Raw genomic sequence first — 22924 nt, 5'->3', positions numbered from 1 at the left:
TACCCTGACATGTACACAGCAGGACTTAAAATAATAACAAAGTTAAGTGCGTTATGCAGAAGATGTGAAAATTATTTACATTACATTGCACAATTGCCTAATCGTGGCTGGGGGAATCAACAGCAGCTACTTAAAGCTTAAAATAGTATGAAATAAAGCCAGCTATTTCTGGGGACATTTACTGCGTGACAGGGCAACAAATGAATTTGCGGTCAATATCAATCTTCAGCCTACAGTCTTACAGAAGAACCATATGGAAGAGATAATGTAAACCCATGTAGACCTATGACGTGGTCTGAAGTTGAACCATTTTGTTTTACAGCAAATGCCATATCAAAGATATATAGAGAGAGAGATACAAAATTAGAATTTGACATGCTATATTCCCAAAATAAAAAAGACAAAAGTGTGGCACACTAGACTTATAAAAAAGTCCTCACAGAAGAAAAAGTAGTTTCTCCTTACAACCCCAACCTTGGCAGCAAGGGGTTCAAAAATGACCACTGAACATTTTTAAGTTCTACTGGGAACCGTTTCCTGGCAAAGAGTTTATATCTATTCTATTGTATTCTATTCATTAAAGTCAATAGCTCAGAGTTCTAGAATGAACCATTTTAGATAGAATATGTAGGCGTCCCTCTGTGGAGGAACTCTTTGACACAAATCACTGAAGACAGTAATCAGCTTAGAGAAACCAACTGCTGTCTTTGTGACAGGATGGTATAAAGGTCCCTGTATTCAGAATATAATTTATAATAGAGTTTTTAGATATCCTAACCCTAAAAATTGCACCAAAGCCTCATTAAACCTATGATGTGCAGCCGCACTAAACCCAGTGAACGTATCAGGGTCAAAGGTCATTCTACCCCTATGTCCACGTCCACCTCTTCGTTGTTGTATCTGGACACTGTTGGTTCCTCCGAAGCTTGTGAAAAGCTGTCAACTGGCTCTTCACTGATTACAGGGCGCTGTTCTGCCTCCTTCCTCTCGATTGGGCTGTGGAATAAGGGACGCTCATATCAGGTCAAAATTTCTGTCAATCACTGAAATTCGGTTTCTTATTGGTTCATTTGTTCAACATTGTCTCACCTGCTGAGGGGCTTCGGAATCAGCCTGCTGCCTTTGGTCTCTATGCAGGGGAGTGGGGTTGAGGTCTTCAGTTCACCTGTCACACAGAAAGAACAGCTAGACCCTCAATATATCACAGTTATTGAATTTAGGCACAATATGCGGTCAATGAACTCTTCATTTGAAGTCAAAAAGTTAAATACCAAAAATTGAGCTCAGAGAATTTGAATGTAATGTTTGTCATTCCGTAATAATATCAGTGCATTTGTTAATCATATGCCGGAATAAAAACGTGCATTAAAAAGTGTTTAAAATGGCATCCCATAAGACTACAATTAAACTTTTGAATCCTTCTCTGTTCCAACAGCACTTAAGTCTACTGACTGCCATAGTCAGATCAACTTCCTAACAGAGGGGTGCGTGGGTGTGTGCGAGATCTGTCCCTCTGTCTCCCTAATCTCTCCCTAATCTCTCCACACACACAAGAGACAGCAATCCTAGCACCCTGGCTCCCACAAAACTCTTTCTGGAATGTACCTTGTACTGCTTAAAGACAGAGCCTACAAAACCAAGGCCGGTCGGTTTGTTATCTAGGGAGCACTCACACCAATGAAATTGTATATCATATAAATGGCTTTTGATGATCAAATGTAAATGTTTGAATGTATGTAAATGTTGAATACAGTGTATGACTGAATGTATTTGATTTATGTATGTATGTTTGTAAGTGTATAAGCTACTGGGTGAGCTTCATTTCCCTCGGGATTTATAAAATATCCATCTATCTATCTATCTATCTGAATGAATACAGCCATTTTGAATGAGCATAAATGTGAGGTACCCTCTGACCCGGGCTGCCTGACGGAGGGGCAGCGTGAGTGGCTGGAGAGCGAGGGCCGGTTGCTGTCGGAGCTGATGAAGGAGACCACGTCGTCGCCCTCGGCCGTGGCCTGCAGGGAGGCGCGGTAATAGATGAGAGGCTTCCAGCACTCTTCCCTGTTGTTGACCGTGTGCTCGCCAGCGTACCTCTGCAGGTAGCTGTACCTACACACGAAAGAGAACGATAATCTGTTACCTTGGTCATCTGGAGGCTGATGTAAAAGCATGCTGACTGGATGATCAAAACTCTTGACTCCTGCGTTTCTTTGTCTGGTAGATCAAGGTCGTTGTGTTATGGTATCACAAACACACACGGATCACACGGACAGAGCTCCTTAGTTATTTATACATCTTTGGGTTTCATTTTTCAGGATTTATCCAAGCGATCTTTACATTACTGACTTTGTGCTTCTTCAGCTAGTGTTTCGGTCGGTCTGGCATGACCGTGTGACCACTGTGTAGACACTTACACTGTCTTTTTGTCCGGTTTGAGGAGTTTGCTGGAGAACTCGCTGAGGATGGTGAGGTATGTGATGTTGGGAGGGGCGTGCTTCTCTGCCTGCTGAACAAATCCCTGGAAGACAAAATCGATGCCGTCCCTACAGAATACATGAACATAAAACACATAAGTAACTTAAAAAAAAAAAAAAAAACATTTCAATACAAATATCAAGGCAGTTATCTTACACTTTCATCCAGAATGATCATACAAAGATGATAGATATTCTGGTGGAGCAACACTGGTGCGTGAGCAGTAGGGTATTTGCTCTTTTTCAAAATGAAAGATGGGTGCTCCTGGCTGTGGCGTGTACCTGTGGATCATGGCCAGAGACTCGCGGGACTTGATCTGGTCCCAGCCGAAGGTGAGGGAGAAGCGGCGGGCCAGCTCCTTAATGCTGCTGTAGGTCTGCACGTCCGAGCGCCGCCCAACGCCCCCGCCCTCCTGCTCCTGTTTCAGACGCAGATACAGCTGAGACAGAGAGGTGAGAAGACAGGGAGGGAAAGAGAACGGAAAGGAGGTGGGGAAGGACGACAGAGAAGAGGAGAGGAAAGAATGAGATCGGGAAGAGAGGGGGGAGAGAGGACAGGAGTGATTAAAGCAAGAGAGGGAGAATTAACAAACATGAGATACAGGTCATCATAGGTCATTTATTCAGCAACAGCTACTCTACCTGTCTGACAACTGACAGACAGCAGACACATCTACACAGACAGGCAGGTCAACCACAGCTTACATTCAGTCATCCACACACTTTCCCCCAATCAGCAAAGATGGATACTTCTTGATAAGGTCCAGTGACTTTGGGCTTTCTCTATGGTGATAAATGGATTAGACATAACCCATGCGAGGACATACAGAGCTACATCAAAGACTAATCTTGTGGAGTGACAAGGTTACAGAAGTACAGTTAACTTCAGGCCTGTGATGAATGCTGATGAGAGCGCTGATTAATCAGCAGACACTCTATGGGCTTCACAGCACAATCAGAGTCAGAGACATACAAGAGTCACAAGAGACCTACAAGGACACACCTTCACACCTGCACACAGATCTTGTTCACTGAGAACATGGGTAAAGTCTTAACAAGGTCTTTAATCAACCTGAGATTGTCCTCTTCTAGGTTACACCAGTCAAAGGAGTCAAAACATAAAACAAGAACCAGTGACAGTGGGCCATCAGTCCCCCTCCCTGTTGCCAATCCCCTGCCCTCGCTGGGGATCTAGCAGGAGCCAAACAAAGAATCGAGGTGATCTTCTAGAACATTCCGATGGGTTCACAGTTGGTGGTTTGGCTGGGGGAGATTTTTGTGTGTGGGTCAGGGAGGTGCTGACAGCTGCAGGGGCCTATCCAGGACCAACATGGGGGGAGAGGGGAGGGGGGGGTTGTCATGAGGCCAAGCAGATGTGTCCTGCGTAGAGGTGTCCGATTAGGAGTGAGAAGGAGAGAGACAGAGAGAGAGACAGAGACATGGAAGAAGACAGAAAACAAGACAGAGACGGAAAGAATGTGAGAGATAGATGGATGGAAAGAGGGAGCATCAGACAGAAGAAACATTTTCTGACTCTCTATCTGACACCCCACTGCCATCTTTGACAGGAGGATGGAAAAAAGATGGATGAAGAGAGAAAGAAAGAGAAGAAATTATGTTTTTGAAAAGACGCTGTGCTCCACATACCTGCTGCAGACACAGCACCAGCGTGCGTGCGCTCTCGATCTTGTCCATCTGCCGCGTCCGGTTCAGCGTCTCCTTGATGATGTCCCCAAAGTCATAGTAGTACTGCAACACAAAAGAACACACACACACACACACACACACACACACACACACACACACACACACACAAAGACACACACAAACACACACACACACACTTAGAGAACCCACAGAACATTCAGCTTTTTAAAGAATTTAGCATCACTCACACACTGCCCCCACAGGGTCCCAGAGCACATGCTGTTGCCGTGGGAGAAGCAGGGGGCCATTGGTCGCCTGCTGAGAAATCGCTTTTCTGGCCGTGAGTCTCTCTTCCTTCTTAAGGAGCCTTTCTGGCCTCTGCGTTTGTGGCCGGCCAAAGAGTGCACGTTAACGAGAAAGACTCTTTGTCGTGCCTGATTGCACGAAAGAGCAAATCTGCTCCAGAAGGGCTGGAGTGTGTGAATGTGTCCGTATGTGTGTATGCATGCGTGCATATGTGTGTGTGTGTGTGTGTGTGTGTGTGTGTGTGTGTGTGTGTGTGTGTGTGTGTGTGTGTGTGAGCTCCTGTTTATCACACCTGAGCTCATAATTCCTTGGTTTAACTGCGCACTCTAACCAGCTCAAGATTAATTGCTCCAATTAATTGGCCCCCTCGTTTCCTTTTCCAAGCCCCTAATCCGCTGCTGAATGAGAAGGTTAACGCGGAGATCCAACCCCCTGCTGCTGCTGGCGTACAGGAACATGCCATGTGCTCCACACTTCACCACCCCACTCCAACTGAACTGGGACCAGTGGTGCGTCCGCCCCCGAATGGAGAACCATATGGTGTCCCCGTGGTGTCACACTGGCTCTGCACCCAGCCCGGACAGCCCCTCACCGAGACCCGGCCCTGGGCTCAGCGGTGTGCAGGGGTGGGGGAGGGGGTTGGGTTGGGGGTGGTATGGGGTTGTTCTGGAAACTAGCCTATCGGTGTTTGTGAGTGGCCCGGCCCTACGTGCCGACCCTCTCCAGCAGGGAGATAATCGTCCCTGGACACCCCCTTCTGCCCTCCCAGCCCCCCCAGCAGAGATTGGAGACCGAGCCGGATCAGACAAATCCTCTCCAACATGGACCCTGTGACCTGGTGGCATACCCGCTGGGGGAGGGGAGGGGAGGGGAGCGAGAGAGACAGAAGGAAATGTCTAAAGGTTCAGAGAGAAAGGAGAGAAATGGATATGGAAAGACAGTGAGCAAGACACAAAGTAGAGAGAAAGAGAGAGAGAGAGAGAGTGAGAGAGAGGATAACAGAGAAAAGGGAAGAAACAGAAACCGACTCGATGTGGAGATGGGCAGGCTAACACACTTCGTTCAAGCCAAACTGTGACTATATGGGTCATATTTATGCTCCCCTTCAAACAGGAGTCTAATGGAGCAGCCCTACATCCTCCTGTCTCAGACCTCACCTGACACATGACTTATCTTCTCACATTTCCCACCCTGTTTACCCTTAATAAATATGCATACAAGACGGCTTAATTGGTTGCCACATTGGCAGTGTGGGGCGGTCCTGAAACAAGCAGCAGCTTGTGTTGGTCGCAGCGGTTGGTGCATGCAGGAAGTCGGGGCAAACACTCGCGCTGGGGATTTTCTGACGGACGCCAAATTTCTGTCATCCTTCCTTCTACTTTGAAAGGCATCGTTCATGATGATGACTGGGGGGGGGGGGGGGGGGGGGGGGGGGTTAGGAGGCCGACGTGTTGTGCTGCAGCCTGCCTGATCAGGAGGAATGTTGGTGAAGGCATAGCTGCTCATGCCCAACACCAGAGCTGGACCAGCATACCAGGCATGTCAGACCATCACAAACACATGTATGTGCAAACACTCACACTCACACACATATAAAAGATAAAAACAAATATAAACACACACACACACACACACACACACACACACACACACATACACTCACATAGATATAAAAACAAATACAAACACACACACTTACACACACACACACACACACACACACACACAAATACACACACACTCACACTCTCACACACACACACACACACACACACACACACACACACAAACACAAACACATACACACGTACACTCTCATAGAGATAAAAACAAATACAAACACACACACTCACACACACACATACACATACACTCACATAGAGATAAAAACAAATACAAACACACACACTCACACACACACACACACATACACACACACACACACACACTCTCACTCACATAGAGATATAAAAAAATACAAAAACACACACTCACACACGTATACAAGATCACACAACTGTGCTGTACATTTGCCTGGTCTTTTTTTGTCTTTTTAAACTAGCTGTGGTTGTACATTCTCAAAAATGTGCTGTCTGAGGTTTCATGTGAACCAACACAGTTACTACAAGAGAAAGCCACGAGGAGAAACGTGATAAACAGATGTCAGAGTCCTAATCAGTCCATAGTGTGTAGTGTGCGCCTGACCTCTAGTCTAACCAGACACCCCACTCTGCCCTGATTGGACAGGCTGGAATGGAGGGCAGATTCCCTGGGTGCCGACATGTGAGGGCTTCCTCTCGGAGCATGTGAGCGTACGCTATTGATTTCGGATCGATCAGCACAACACAACATCCTGTTTTTCTCTGCTCTGTGGCAGGAAGGCTGCAGATGCACACATGCAGATAAACAGAACGTTGTGCTCTTCACTGTTGATAGGCAGGCGTCTGCCCCCGCAACGTCGATATTAATAGATATTCGAATTTGCTCCACAGTTGGTAGGTTCTGTCAGTGATGCATCTACTTTTAGGTTGTATTTTTAAATAAAACTTAAATGATTTCAAAATCATTTCACAGTTACGGCTGTATTGGAATTCATCCGTGCTGCAAGGGAGTGAAGCGCACCTTCATGTACTGCTTGAAGATCTCCGCAGCCATGCTCATCTCCAGGACGCTGGTGACGATCAGCTTACAGTAGGCGGCCAGCAGGTTCCTGCGTCTGTGCAGGTCTTCAAGCCGAGTCCCCCCACACTCAGCGTCCAGACCACTGACTACACAGACAGACAGACAGACAGACAGACAGACAGACAGATGGAGAGAGACGGAGAGAAATTACTTTTGTGCCACTAAATAACCTCCCTATGATTTTAGTGTAATGCCATGTATTTGACAGATTAGGTATGCATTATTGTGTGTATTAGCTGTGACCAAATAGGACCCTGTCAAACAGAGAGAGATAGAGAGGGAGACAGCTATAGAGAGAGAGCTATGAAGAGAGTGAGATGTGCAGATGTTTTGGCAAACGTCAGGTAAAAAAATGATAATACACTTAAGGAATACGGAGCCAAGTGTGTTTCCAACAAATAAAATATCCTCCTGAAGTGAGCAGTCCACACCATCACTCCATAACTCAATGTCAGTCTCTGTCCAATGACTGACTCCTGGAGCAACCACCTAATAGAACAAGTCTGGATTACGCCATCGGAGACATGAGCTAAATCTAATCATAAGGCTTCTTTTTATTACTTGTTACAAGCCAATACACCCATATTACATTTGCCTCAAAAAGATGAAAAATGCTGTACGGGAGAGTCAAAGGAAGGCCTCCCTGGTGTGCGTCTTTCAAGAGACAATACGATTAAATGTGCTCAATTTCCTGCTGACGATTGAATATCTATTAGATCTGTGGCAATCCATTGATCATTAAATTCATTATTTAACCTGATACAACAAAGTGCGGTTATTGCGTGTGGAAAATATTGTATTCCAAATAAAAGCCTGCCGTTATCTGTATTGATCGGAGATGTTATTGTGTAATCCATTTCCATGCCTGCTGGTTTTTTGTGCCTCAGAACTCTAAGTACTTTTGTAAATAATGTTCCTCTTTAACAGAGCAATTTCTTTTCCGATCGGCTGATCTGTTGGAAATAACCAGTGACCTGCATCTCTCACGGCCTGTGTTTATGCGCACTAACGGCGCTCCGTGAAATTACCCAGTTAATGATTGCCGGGAAAACGTCTGGATAAAAAATACTAATGACCTCTTGGACTTGCCGTCTAATAGAGATGTATAAAAATGAATTTGCATTTCTTGATTTCCTCGCAGATTCTAAGGTTAAACGAAAGGGTCAGGTTTCAATGGATGGATATGAAAGCTATTCAATCCTTTTGGACCCAATGTGCGCTGCAAAGTAGAGAGTCAATATATCAAACAGCGACCACGCATTTCATATGAGAATATTTTATCATTAATAAGGAAACAGGGTGAAGCATGAGTATTTCTCTGTCAGAGCTGGTCTAATCTTGCAGGTCATCATGTCTAACAAAGAGAAAGACTGCCACCTTGTGGAATCAGGCGGGTCACTGAATTCAAAAAATTGGTAACGCCAGCTGCTTGGCACATATGTGGAGAAAAACCTGATTTGTTCTTTGGAAAAAATGCCATGCCAGTGAAAATGCCATGATGACTCTTTTCATAAAACACTTTTAGATACAGTGAGTAAAAAGCGAAGTTACTATGCCTGTCCTTTTCTGCACATGCAGAGAGAAGGAGAAGAAAATAATGTACATATGTGTGTGTGTGTGTGTGTGTGTGTGTGTGTGTGTGTGTGTGTGTGAGTGTGCGTTTGTGTATATATATATATTTCCTCTCACCCCTGGTGCTGTGTCCATCCGTCTCAGCGCCGGTGAAGACGTGGTCCAGGATGAAGGTGACCAAAGCCTTGAGCAGTTTGGGGTCCGGGGCGTACAGGAGCAGAGGGGTCCCCGCCGTGGGCTCCCACACCTGCAGCTGGTAGTTGTGGGCCACCAGCACGTCGCACAGGGAGACAAACGCCTGGAGGGGACAGAGAGGACACCATCAATAACTCAAATATTTATAGAATATAGTCAGCTGGAAGGACGCTGTTTCCTTGAGGGCTAAGGATGTTTTTATCAGAGACAAATGTGATGGAGCTCCACTCCAATAAAACCACAATGTGAATCTTTTGTGTCTCTGGCCAGGACAGTTTAAGAGTCATCTCCATTACTCTAAACAGCAGGATCTTGGAAAGAGGGGAACACAGATGAAATATCCCTGAGGAGTTTGGCCATTCTCAATGTGGTTTCCATGTCTGCATTTCCCCCCAAACTACAAGCAATTATGAAAAGGGCTTGATGGGGAGATACTGAGAGCACAACAACTTGGACAGGCTATTTGAGGCATTCCAGTTCTAAACAGCCTCTCTGAACCCAAGGCCTCAGTTGACGTTGGACTTCAACAGGAAAATGGTTTGGTTGCCAGACAACCACTTTCTGCAAACTACACAGTCCTGATGGGGGGACTGGAGTTATTTCAGCATCAATGGAGTCACAGGCAAATAGGCAAAGATCTCCAAAGAACTCCTGGCAGGGGTGAGGATTCTGGATTTCTGAAAATCCCAGGAATTTGGATTGCCTTTATGTTGATTGATAAAGTAGACTACATATTTCATACATGAATATATAATATTTATTATTATCATAAGATGCAGATGAGCAGATGTGGCTGACAGTACCTGTTCCCGGACCTGCTGCTCCATGTGGGTGAGACAGCGATGGCATTTCTCACAGTAGGCTCGCAGCTGGGTCCTTTGGCAGATGACTGCCTCCTGAAACCACACACACACACACACACACACACACAAACAGGAACAGGGTCTTTTAACGGCACATACACACATGTACACAAAAAAAATGTACACAGAGAAAAAATCAGGCAGAACATTAACAGCATGACGTGAAGAGACATTTTATTTTTAACTTCAATAAAACGACGCACCACAATCCAGTGCAAAAACAGATCAATACCATGGAAGGTAGGGAAAAAATATTATCAACCCTCTGTCATCTAAAAAGCACACAAACAGAGAGACACACACACAAACACACACACACACAAAGATCTGTATGTGTGGGAAGTGTGTAAGTGGGGTAGCAGGCCCTAGCTTCAGAGGCGGCGTCAGACAGAGACTGCGCTGGCGTAATTAGGCTAAATAATGCGATGTGATGGCGGAGCACAGGAGGGCTTTGGGATGAAAGCTCAGCGGCAGCCGCAGCGGCGCCACTCCCTCGTGTAAAAACTCCTCTTTCATAATTACAGCGCCGCGCTGCTCCAGGGAGCCAAGACAAGGCGGAGGAGGAGAGGAGGAGAGGAGGAGAGGAGGAGAGGAGGAGAGAGGGAGGGGAGGGGAGGAGGGGGCTTAGAAAGTGCCTGTCCCATTTCAGTTAGTGTGGCGCAGCCACGTCGCTAAGACGACACAATCTCATTCTGAGGACCCAGGAGAGATTGTTTTCATCCAATGATAATAATAATCCTCCCTTTCCCCCTGTAAATGTGGTTCACCCACACCCGACCCGGCCCCCCTCCACCCCCCTTTTAGAGTCGCAGTGGCACTGACATTAGAATTGCAGATGGGGTCCAAAGTAGTGGAATACCAGCCGGGCCCTGTCAGTTATTGATGGAGAGGATTTCCAGGAGAGAGTGGCCAATCCTTGCGCCTCGCCCTGATACACCACACCACCGCCACCCCTCATCTTACCTCCAGCAGTCCTAAAGTCCATCAATATTTCACTGCCTCGTGGGTCGGAGGTCAATGCGGAGGCAGGAAATATGATTACGCCGAGCGCTGTACAGAAACACTGGGAGGTGCTGGTGGTGGTGGTGGTGGGGGGGGGGGGTCTTAATAACCAGGCGGACATTAGAGATCACATCACGTCACACAGCCCAACACCACACAGGCAGGTAGCCATTTACACACAACCACTCTAATCCATCACCTGGGCCCACTACCCCTAATGACTGCTCATCACATTGCTGGCATTTGTGCATCTTATTAAAGAATGAGCCGGACGTAACCTCCGGGGGCTCCTGCATCGCTCCAGCTCGGACTCCGTGAGTGTGCCACCGCTTCTCCAGACATCAAAGGCTACCTCTGGGGGCTCCCTTTTGTTTTTGATTGATCATATTCCACCGCTGTCAGACGGCTAAATCGTCGCTGGAAATCTGACCCCTAATTCATCACTTTGAAGCTGGTATGGACATGGGGTACGTGTGCATAGAAACTTAAAGGTAGAGTCTGCGACTCTGGCAAAGATTGTTGTTATTTGAGCTCAACTGCCAATCAAATTACACCACTCCCTTCCGTTCTCCTGAAGCTACTTCTACTGGAATTGTTCATGGCTCGGTCCGAGCTAATATATTTTTACACCACTCCCATTTACAGCGGCAGGACTATGTACAAACACCAGAGATTTTTTGAGTGTACACACTGAACAAATAGCTAGAGGACCACGAGGTGCAATAAGATGAATTTGACAAAAAGTGTATTGGATTAGAATCGCGTTCTCTGCTTTTATCGCCGCTCACTAGAGCACTAGAACTTTTTGTCAAATTCAGCTTATTGCACCTCGTGGTCCTCTAGCTATTTGTTCAGTGTTTACACTCAAAAAATCTCTGGTATTTGTACATGCGGACTGGTTTGCTAGTCCTCTCTCAACATCCTGACTCTCTGCCAGTGACTTACCCTTGAGGCGGCCACCTCGCCGAAGCTGTGGAGCCTCCAGAAGATAGACAGACACACACATCGCAGGGCCTCCACCACCACCTGAGACACGGAGAGGGACATGTGGACAGACACAGACACAGACACAGGGACAGACACAGGGAGACGAGGGGATTAGAGATTAATATAGTGTATGGAAGTCTAGTCTAGTAACGGAAGGAGGTCACTTGCAAATGCCTTCTTGGACAAAAGTTGTCCTTGTTAAGCATTAGGCAAACCCATCAGTTTTTCCCAGCATTCAGGACACATTAAGTCTACGTTCTGCAAACAATATATATTTGGTAATATTTGAATCCACAGTATGAGACAGTATGAGTTTAAAGTTCAAAAGTTACTCTATGAACTTACAATGATAACAGTACAACTAATAGCTATGGTGTTTTTATAGTACAATACATAGAGACTGTACCTCAGCAGACAGTCTTCCATGCGTCGTCTCTGCTATGAGCAGTTTAGACACCTGGTCATACAGTCCCCACTTGGACATGTCTTGACCACTAAGGAGAGAGATCACACGGTAACTTCACTTCACACACGCTTCACACATGCTTCACACACAATGAACCAAGAGTAAGCACTAAAATCATTAACATAGGAAGCTATACATACTTGTGGAAAGCAGTAAGTTTTTTCAGTGTGGACAGAATTTCTTTAGCTTTTTCTTCATCTTCAGTGAAGGTGCCCTCCTGAAACAGAGACAGAAGGGTTATGTCCAAACATTCTCCTCACAATTGGAGTCCAATAGCCCCTATCCCCAGACACACTTCAGCATGAAGCTGGTTCCAACAGAACAAAGACAGTACAACCAACAAAGAAAGAGAAACAACACTCTCTCATTTTCAAACTGATCATATTCCAAGCTGAGGACAGCTCAGGTAACAGCCCTCACCTTTAGAACCTCCTCTAAAAGCATTCCTAGGTGACTGGTCCACTGCTGGATGAGTTGGTCCATGGCGGGGGTGACCTGGCCGTGCCAGGCAGACTCATCGGAGCCGAGTGCCAGGTAGGAGCGGGCAGCGGCCTCCAGCAGGGCCTGGTCTGTGTGCCCGTTCACAGCAGCCTCCATCTGAACCAGCAGCGCCTGCAGCGCCTACAGTGGGGACAGGGGTGTGTGCACTGTCAGACTCCCGCCACCAGGGGGAGATATAGAGGAGACGCTACACTCAGGTAAAATTAAATTCATTCAGTGCAATTTGAGGGGCTGTATGTGAACATTAAGCATTGCGCAGAGCAGTGTGCTGCTTTTGTCTGTGTATAAAAATGGAATTCAACAAACGACAAAAAGCCTCTTCATTGATGCTGCTGAAAACTTAGGAGTCTACATACAACTTATTTTACCGAAAAAAACTATTTTGGGCAAAAATGCCACAAAAAAAACAGCCACAAAAGACACATCAGAGGTTCTACGCAGACATCAGTAAAGGGTTCCTCTGTGGAAACAGCTAAAAACCCTTCAGAGTTCCAGCTGGGAGAAGAAAACATGGAGCTGCTGACTTGCCTCAGTGTGTTCCTCACTGCAGGTGTCCATCTGAAAGTGCTGAGGTATTTTGAGCAGCGACGTCATCATCTCCACATCCTCTGAGTACTGAGAAGATAGCAGCAGAACTTTAAGTATCAGAGTATTCACTTCATTATCAAACATCCAACTGGCGCACACACACACACACACACACACACACACACACACACACACACACACACACACACACACACACACACACACACACACACACACACACACACACACACACACCTGCCAGCCCCACCTGACATGCCAGAAAACAAAATATATTTCACAGTAAGGCTGAGCCTTTATCAGGGCAACAACATATCCCTAATTTGCAGTAAGTAAACAAGTAGTTTCTGTGGTCCATTGAAAGGTAACAGAGGTTTGCTGTAAGGTGATTTATCAAAGTGCTCTCCCAGTGACCTACTTTACACAGCAGCTGAGGCAGCAGTACCAGCAGGTGAGACGTGAAGCCAACACACACATCCTGCTGGGTTCTCTTGTCTTTAGAACCGACCACCTGTGGACAGAACACACACACACACACACACACACACACACACACACACACACACACACACACACACACACACACACACACACACACACACACACACACACACACACACACACACACACACACACACACACACACACACACACACACACACACAGATACAGAACAAACTGATTAGGAACCTCTACTACTTCTCCTTCACTGCATGCACTATACTGCTTTTACCCTATGTGCTGTCCTCCATCCTTCTCCCATGCGATTCCTGTCATGTCAGAACTTAACTCTAGCATAAGCATATACATAGTGTTTGATGTGTAGTGCCATCTGCCTTCTATGTTCTACTTTACAATATGCAATCCTAAGTGCTGAAATGATTTACCCCAATATTGCATGAACTCCTAAATCACATAGTCATAGTGCTAGCATCACCACTATGGTTCATTTCCACTCCTTGGCCCTCCTCCCTACTCTTGGCACGGTGACACAGGCAGAGCTACATAGCTGTGGGTGTTCATGCGAGCTGTAAAGGTGGCACCTTTTTGCCCGCGGCTCTCCCTGCCTGCGGAGGTCCCTCTGCAGCCTGTCTGACGGATGCCAACAGGATCTCCAGCACGAAGCGCAGCTCAGCAGTGTTCACAACTGCACACACACACACACACACACCCACACCCACACACACCCACACACACACACACACACACCCACACACACACACACACACACACACACACACACACACCCACATAAAGAAACATGCATAGAATTCAATATGGAGCTTTTGGTTTAATTACAAAGTAATTCACACTGAAACATATTTTACATATTTGATGAGAGTAAGTGTTGAGAGATGAGGTAAAGAGCTGAGATAGAGACAAACAGAGAGACAAAGATGGAGACAGAGAGAAGGGGGGGGGGAGAAAGAGAGAGACGGAGAGAGCAAGATGGAAAAGAGAGTGTGGCTGTATGTAAGCATATGTATCTGGGTTGAGTATGAGTCTGGGAATGTGTGTATCTGTGTGTGTGTGTCTATCCGGATATGTGTTTGTCGATGTGAGTCTGTATGATTACGAGCCTGTGTGTGTGTGTACGTGTGAGTGTGTGTGTGTGTGTGTGTGTGTCTGTGTGTGTGTGTGTGTGTGTGTATCTGTGTAGGATGTTCACTGGCCTTGCTCCTGGGCTGACGGTGAGGAGGACGAGGAAGAGGAGGAGGGCTGCAGGAGCAGTGAGGTGAGGGAGGCCCAGTCCCTCAGCAGGACTCCTCCACACTCCCACAGACTGTCCACCAGGTACACCACGTGTTCATGGAGCTGAAGAGGAGCACACAGCAATCAGGACACGACAAACACACACACACACACACACACACACACACACACACACACACACACCAACATGGACTGTGTTAGAAGGGGGTCTTTCGTAAAGTGCTTGATGTGATGTTCACTAGTAACAAACAAGTCATATTCATCTATCTTTTTCATCATTTGGTCTACTACTTTGGCCAACACATGGCGGCCTTTACTGTGTCCTTTGTATTTGCTCTTGAACACTGTTATCTCCTGACGGCCCTTCCTCACCTCGCTCTCCTCTGAGAAGTGCATCAGGGCTCGGACTCTGGCCCTCATCAGGTCCTTGTGCCTCTCCGCCTCAGTGGCCCCTTTCCTACCTGGGACATCGGGTTCGCCCAGCAGCCTGAGAACACAGGGGGGCATAGAGGGAAGGAGAGAGGAGGAACAGACAAGGGACAGGACTGAGACACGGTCAGGTAAGTATAATCTGCTGTTTCCTGCTTCAGCAGAGCCAGTGCTGGGCTCCATAGCTGTGGTCTTCCTAATAGACTCGCAGTAGAGGCACTCACACTGACCTGGTGTAGAGGATTTCTCCCGCAGCTGCCGCCAGAGGCCGGTTGGAGGAGTAGACAAACTGGAACATGTGCTTGAAGTCATCCTGAGAGAACACCTCGTCACAGTACCTGACCCACATAACATAGTCTGGATCAGATAGTGTTCACAATGTATTAAAGTGAGAGAGAGAGAGACAGAGAGAGAGACACCGACTGACTGTCAGACAAACAAAGAGAGACTCACTTAGAGACAGACATCAGTAGCTTCATAGCCTGCACGGCCACCTCGTGGTCCTTGTCCAGCACCATGGAGAGCATTCTCTCCTACAGCACAAACAAAAACAGGATTAACACACAAACATCAACTTATCACTCTAACACAGTCAACACGCTCCTTAACCAACATCTCCACACAATCTACTGAGCAAACTACATCCAAACACGCCAGCTGCTCAGTGAATCTCCTGCTCAGTGAGTCTCCTGCTCAGTGAGTCTCCTCCTCAGTGCGTCTCCTGCTCAGTGAGTCTCCTCCTCAGTGCGTCTCCTGCTCAGTGAGTCTCCCCCTCAGTGAGTCTCCTGCTCAGTGCGTCTCCTCCTCAGTGCGTCTCCTGCTCAGTGAGTCTCCCCCTCAGTGAGTCTCCTGCTCAGTGCGTCTCCTCCTCAGTGAGTCTCCTGCTGAGCCCATTCATCACCTGCCATCTATCTCACTCCTCCTGACGTTTGGCTCATCCGTTCCCCGCTCTCGCACAGGCGCCATACTCTCATTAACCGGAGCCTAGCCCGTGGACGCTAGCCCACTACCTGAAGGGAGTCACGCGCTGCTCGTAATGAGAGCCTGGGCGGGCCGAGGGGCCCAAGAGGGGCCCCCCACAGCCTGGGGCAGCCCAGGGGCCCTCACCGAGGCCGCACTAATAGGTCATGGTTCACTGACCTGCTGCACTCCACACGGCACAGCCAATGGTGCGCGGCTGGCTGCCATCTACACTGCTGAGATATGGATTAGCAATTATATCAGTATCACTACAGCAGAGCCTTTGGTTTCAGTGCTTCAGCTCACACAGTCTCCAAGAGCATGGCTGAAACGGCCAAACTGGATGTACTTTAAACACACACTGTAAATCAGAGGAATCAGCTTCCTTTCACACTGTGCATGTGTGCTAATCTAGGTTGGGCTATCATCGGTACATATCTGACTTTAATTTATAAGTAGTCAATTGTTTGATGCCATAAACACACACACAGACTCAAAAGTCTTCATATGCCATGGCAGAGGGGAGTCTTCAGTGTGTACCTTGAAGCGAATGGTGAAGAGGTCCATTTTAAGGCTGAGGTTTTCTTCCAGGTACAGTCCCTGTAGACCCACTACACACTTCAGCCGCACGTCAGGTTGCTGTAACACACACACTTTACTCATGAATGCGGAGGAGGGACAACTGTTGTGTTGTTTGTGAGTTGAAAAGACAAAGCCCACTTCAAACATGGTGCTGATGATCTCTGTTTTTGCACAATCAATCTGGTTACAAAAAGTTAACTTTTGTTAAGCAAAGTGTAGAAATACTTTTAAGCAGAGATTTACCTATAACAGTGAGTCCTGACAAACATCTTTACATGCATTACGCAGCGAATATTTACATATTGACTAAGCAAACATCTTCTAGAAACATGCAGGTATAGCCTAGTAATTTTAAGCAAGTCTTTGGCATATATTAGGGCCACTACGACCATTACTGGAAAACAATCTGACACACATCAGGGCCACAAAGTGTGTATCTGTAACTGTGTGTGTGTGTGTGTGTGTGTGTGTGTGTGTGTGTGTGTGTGTGTGTGTGTGTGTGTGTGTGTGTGTGTGTGTGTGTGTGTGTGTGTGTGTAATATTCCTATTCACTGACATCTTATAATGATGTTCCGGCTTAAGAGCAGCTGTCCATTGTGAACAGTGCCCTGAGGTGAGAGCCCACACGGCACACTAAACTCTACTGCTGCAGGGCATACTGTCAGTCAGACAGAGTTGGACATGACCTGGACAACACACACACACACACACACACACACACACACACACACACACACACACACACACACACACACACACACACACACACACACACACACCATACACCTACACACACACACACACACACACCCTAACACATACAAAACATTTTGCACACACACAAACACTATGCACATACTTAAACACACACACATATACACACACACACACACACACACAGAAACACACACACACACCCACACACCCACACACACACACACACACACAGAGACACACACACACAGAGACACACACACACACACAAACACACACAGAGACACACACACACACACACACACACACACACACACACACACACACACACACACAGAGACACACACACACACACAAACACACACAGAGAGAGACACACACACACACACACACACACACACACACACATATAGTTTAATGGGGCCCAGAGGCTAAATAACTCCCCCAACCCCTCTAAATAAATAAAGAACTTCTTACAAACAATAGAGAGCAAGGAAAGGCTCGAAGTAAAACAGCAGAGTGAAAGTCGTGTCTGTAGATAAAGTCGTCCCCCACACACCTTGTCGTGCAGCATCCACCCGACGTATTTCAGGTAGCTGTCATTCAGGAACACGCTGCTGTACAGGCGCATCCACACCGTCAGCTCCTCCATACAGATGGCTCGGATCTCCGCCACCACATCCCTGTGAAAAGGTTGACAGCATGTCAGGGAGGCAACTCCGAGGCAGCACATTCAAAATTGAAAAAGCGAATGGGCTGTATCAGTTTCAAGGGACATTTATAATGCAGCCATGCACTAGGAAAGAACCACACTGATGAATTTTGGATGCCATTTTTTTGTTCACACCTTGTGTAAAGAATGTGTGCATAAAAAATGGTGTCTGTGCCTTTGTAAGAGTTTAAGGTACTTAAAAATCACCATTCAGGCTACCTTCTTAATCAATGTGAATATGGTACTGGTCATACCACACTCTGTCAAATAATTCTCTCATTAAGGGAATAGAAAAACTGTATGTCTTTTGTGTAACTCTTTTCATATGAGGTCATATGAGGTGAATTCTACATCTTTCCATTAGGGTAGGATGTGCCTATGGCAACCAGAAGCGAGGCTCTATTAGTTACTAGCAGAGTGAGGGGAGGCAGCTCACCTGTAGCGCTTCAGGAAGACGCCCTTGAAGATGGCATCCATCATGTTCTCCAGCTCCAGCCTCCTCTCCTGCAGCTGCGAGTGTGACGAGGAGATTAAACATTAAACTCAGCCCTTTCTGTTCTGCAGCCTGATGTGACGGACTGCAGAGACAGATCCCTGGGAGAGATCCCTTATCCATCAAGTTCAGATGGTGCAAACCTGATGTATATGTGGTAATAAACAAAACTAAACCAACCCCATGTAAAGTGTGCTAATTCACAAGCAAAGGTTTCCTAGGAGAGACCAGCAGTTAGGTCAGAACTCTTTTACCCAGCTTGTGTAGAGAACACATTTTCACACTCTCACTCTCTACTCTTTCAGTAGAACTTAAACATCAACATAACTGTACATGTGATTTGCCATTCAGACAAGTTGGACAGAAACGCTCCACGAGGAGGAGTCATGTGAGCTCACCTCCAGTACCTTCCTCTGGATCCTCTCCAGCCGAGGCGATGCGTGTCTGCCGGGGTACTTGCGCCTCTCCACCTCCAGCAGCTTCTGGCTGTTGTCCACGTTCACACTCAGACTCACCAGAGCACTGAGCAGGTTCACCGCTGCAGGGGAAACAGACCACCATAGAGGAGTGGAGGAGAATGAACAAACAAACAAACAAACAAACAAAACTCCTCAACAAACAAGGAACCAGGAGACATGGCTGGCATATTATCACTTCCTGTCTGCCGCTGTCTAAAAGTGAACCACTTGCCTGACAAACCTGTCAGATTTTAAGGGTTGAACACGGTGCTTTGGAAGAGAAGGACTGGACATATGGGCAGACGTTACCTGCCAGCGTGCAGGTGTGCCTGAAGGCGCGCAGCCGCGAGTCGGAGAGCTCGGTCAGCAGAGAGATGAGGGTGCTCATCAGGTAGCCGTCGAAGATGATGCAGTTCTGACACCGCGCCACCAGCACCGACACAAACTCACAGAACTGCGAGCGGAAGCGCTTCCAGTATTGTGTGGTGATGATGAGAGGGTACTCTCCAGAGTCCTGGGAAAGAGAGAGAGAGAGAGAGAAAGATAGAGAAAGAGAAGAGAAAGAGAGACAAAAAAGAGAAGAGAGGAAGGAGGAAAAAGTAAGAAGGAACAGAGAGAGACAGATCGAAATAAAGAAAGAAAGAAAGGATAGCAATAAAGAAAAACAAACATCTATTGTGTCTCTGCTCATCTCGATGTTCAGGTGTATAGTTTATGGATTTCCACTTGTCTGAGTGGTAAACAGTTCATCGAGTGGATAAACCAGAGTGACAGTGTCAGCTGTTGACGAGTACCAAGCTGGCCATGACTAGTAGGGACTTGCTAAACGGCCTGTCCCCCAGCATGTCTGAGCCACTGAACTATGACATGCAGGGACATCAGCCAGAGGACCGACTGCCAGAAAATGACACAAATCAGCACTCACCACGTCCATGGGCCAAGTGACAGTGAGGATCCACGGGAAGGCCATGAACCTCTTGTACTGCAACCCAGAGCCCTAAACAAACACACAAACCAGGACACAGTTTCAGTCGACCATTTAGAATGAGCACTGAAATTAAAAGCGGGGGGGGGGGGACTCTTACTTCATCAAGATCCTCCACCATTTTACTCATGACATCAATGTCTTTGCTCTGAAACATCTCTGCTGTGACCAACCCTACAGAAGAGAATACGCCAAGTTATTACTATTGTCATTACTGGTTATAGTAGAATGAGTATTGACCACAAGATTTTCATGATAACTCATAGTTCAAACAACATGTGGGATGATATCAAAATGACCCACCCATGAGACTGATTCTTCACTTACACATGAGAACCCACAAGGACATTCAAATCCCCAAACGTATGACACCATTGCACTGCCACTCTAGAGGAAGTCCCCTGTTAATATTCAAAAGGAGGTGGCAGAGCTGTGGGGAGAGCTCTGAGCTATCATCTCCATATGCCACGCATTAGCCACATAACCATGCTATAATATGTTATATATGCCATGCTATAAGTTTATTGTAGTGTCCCTATTAACAAACAAACAAACAAACAATGCAATGAATGAATGAAGGAGGAAAATAAGGAATATGGCTTACCCTTGCAGCCTGAGCACTGGATGAAGAAGCTGATGAGGTCCAGGAGGGCGGTGTCTCTGTCCATCACATAGGCCTCGATCCAGTCATCCACCACGGCCTTTGCAAAGAACACACAAGGGCTGAAAGGTGAGGGATCGTTCTAATGGCAAACTGTTGATACCATCTATGATAAGCACACTGACAGTCAGTGCAAAACAGTGAATAGTAACATTTATGCCATTCATGGCTCCCTTGAGAAAAAAAAAAAAAACTTTGATGACTTGGAGAACTAAAAACAGAATTGTTTCTAGTTATGTATTCAACAAACATTTTATTTTGAAATCAATGCTGAGAACACAGAACAAATGCTTACATTTATCACATAAGAACTGGACCTGCAACAGTCTCGTCATTGCTGTCCCAATACCACTACTAAACCCCAATAAGATGCTGTTTAACAGCTAGATGCTGCTCTTGCGTACCTGGATGGCAGCCCGTCCCATGGTGACCACCTCAAACAGAGTGACCGATTCAGTGTCCCTCTTCTTGGGACGCCCATTCTCCGCCCGGCCCAAGCCTCCATTGCTGGTTCTGGGGTGCTTGCGTTTGGCATTCTCCACCCCCTCTCGTGCTTTCCTCTTCCCACTCTGTGTAGAAATCAACACACTGCCTTGAAGAGTGCTTCAGATAGAGTAAGATGTGCAAAGTGATGAATGTGGCTTAAGATTTGGCACTCTAAGCACAAGAACATAATTTCTTGGAAATGGAAGAAATGTGTAACACTCAAATGCCTGGTGCAACATTTGCAAATATACAGTATAAATACTATAGAGGGAGGTGATCTGTAGTACTGTGACATTTGTACACCAGATAAACTCAGGTGACAAACAGGTGTTTTTTTTAAGAAACAATGTATTTTGTGCTTGCTCCACCCACCACGGTCTTGTGTCTGTTTTCATTTCTCCCTCCGCCACTGGCACGATTGACAGACCCAGGAGAATTAATATCCACAATTTCGTTCTCGCTGAGAGTTTTAAAAATGCATTATAGCATAGTTACAATAACAATACACATACAACAACATAGTAACAATACATAACAATACAGTAACATTATGGCAATATCATTATAACAACATGCTTATGTACGTATAAGACATCATGTCAAAGTATAAACTATAAAACAAATAACTTTAGACTTTGGTTTGGAACAGTGTTTGAACAGCCTATTCAACACTACTTTCATCACTGTTAGCCTATTCAAATCTAACATAAGTCATAAATCTGTACATCTGTAACATCTGTACATCTGTATCATGCTTACTTTTGAACTGATGGCTGGTTAATTAACCTTGGCTCCGCTATCATGTCTTTTCAGATCATTTTCCATATGGCTGTTGAGTGGATAATGTAAGAAATTATCTGGGGGAAAAGTAAAAGTAGACCCTTGTGAATGATGACTATCGATCACCAAATGAAAGTGAGACTCACACCTACAGGCTGAGGCTGGGGCATGTGATGGTGGGCCTGCTAATTTCAGGTCTTGGATATGTTCGAAATGGTCGTAGATACATCACCATCAGCCTTGCAAGAAGCTTTATAGGTTTTGGATGATTTTAAATAGTTGGTGGATGTTGAGCCATTTTCAACCCATAAAATGGCATTTTTATAAACATTAGAATTTTGTCAATATTAACAGCAGAATTAATGTGTTTCATCACAGTTCAGTCGTATCATTTAGTTCGCAGCTCAAAACACATTTTAGGGTGCACCTAAACAACAAAACTACGGCAATTTGGTTTAAAAGTACATTAACATGCAAGGTTTGTTTTTCTGCTCTTGGTTAGGTCTACTTAGCAGTAGGTTTGGTGAAGACCAAGCTATGAGTGTTCATACGGACCAGTCTACTTATGTCAATAAATGTACAAGACATTCTGAATTTGACTGTTTATGCCGGCATTGGTATTGTTCAAGCTGTATTTTTTTTTAGCTGGGATGAATCTATGGCCTAAATAACATACGTGCCCTACTACGACGGACTTGCATCGTTTT

The 22924-nt window shown here is 46.1% G+C and overlaps 1 protein-coding gene across 1 annotated transcript; it reads right to left on the bottom strand.

Moving 5' to 3' along the window:
• Nucleotides 1-673: 673 nt before the first annotated feature.
• LOC308365146 (cohesin subunit SA-2) lies at nucleotides 674-22240 on the bottom strand (the record flags this gene model as incomplete). The annotated part of the gene is made up of 31 exons (XM_080838490.1): nucleotides 674-996; nucleotides 1090-1165; nucleotides 1910-2112; nucleotides 2418-2546; nucleotides 2760-2917; nucleotides 4125-4226; nucleotides 7053-7198; nucleotides 8802-8982; nucleotides 9683-9775; nucleotides 11690-11770; nucleotides 12138-12225; nucleotides 12338-12414; nucleotides 12618-12818; nucleotides 13227-13313; nucleotides 13663-13755; nucleotides 14288-14391; nucleotides 14918-15059; nucleotides 15330-15444; nucleotides 15617-15724; nucleotides 15840-15919; nucleotides 16887-16985; nucleotides 18202-18325; nucleotides 18791-18864; nucleotides 19246-19385; nucleotides 19615-19819; nucleotides 20231-20302; nucleotides 20391-20464; nucleotides 20895-20991; nucleotides 21356-21520; nucleotides 21810-21897; nucleotides 22197-22240. The coding sequence occupies 31 exons, from the start codon at nucleotides 22238-22240 to the stop codon at nucleotides 858-860; spliced, it is 3585 nt and encodes a 1194-aa protein (XP_080694616.1). The 3' UTR covers nucleotides 674-857.
• Between the last annotated feature and the right edge of the window lie 684 nt (nucleotides 22241-22924).

Source organism: Sprattus sprattus (assembly GCF_963457725.1).
Source record: "Sprattus sprattus genome assembly, chromosome: 5".
NCBI classification, from domain to species: domain Eukaryota; kingdom Metazoa; phylum Chordata; class Actinopteri; order Clupeiformes; family Clupeidae; genus Sprattus; species Sprattus sprattus.
Note: the sequence above shows the minus strand (reverse complement) of the source record. Positions and strands in the feature narration are given on the sequence as shown.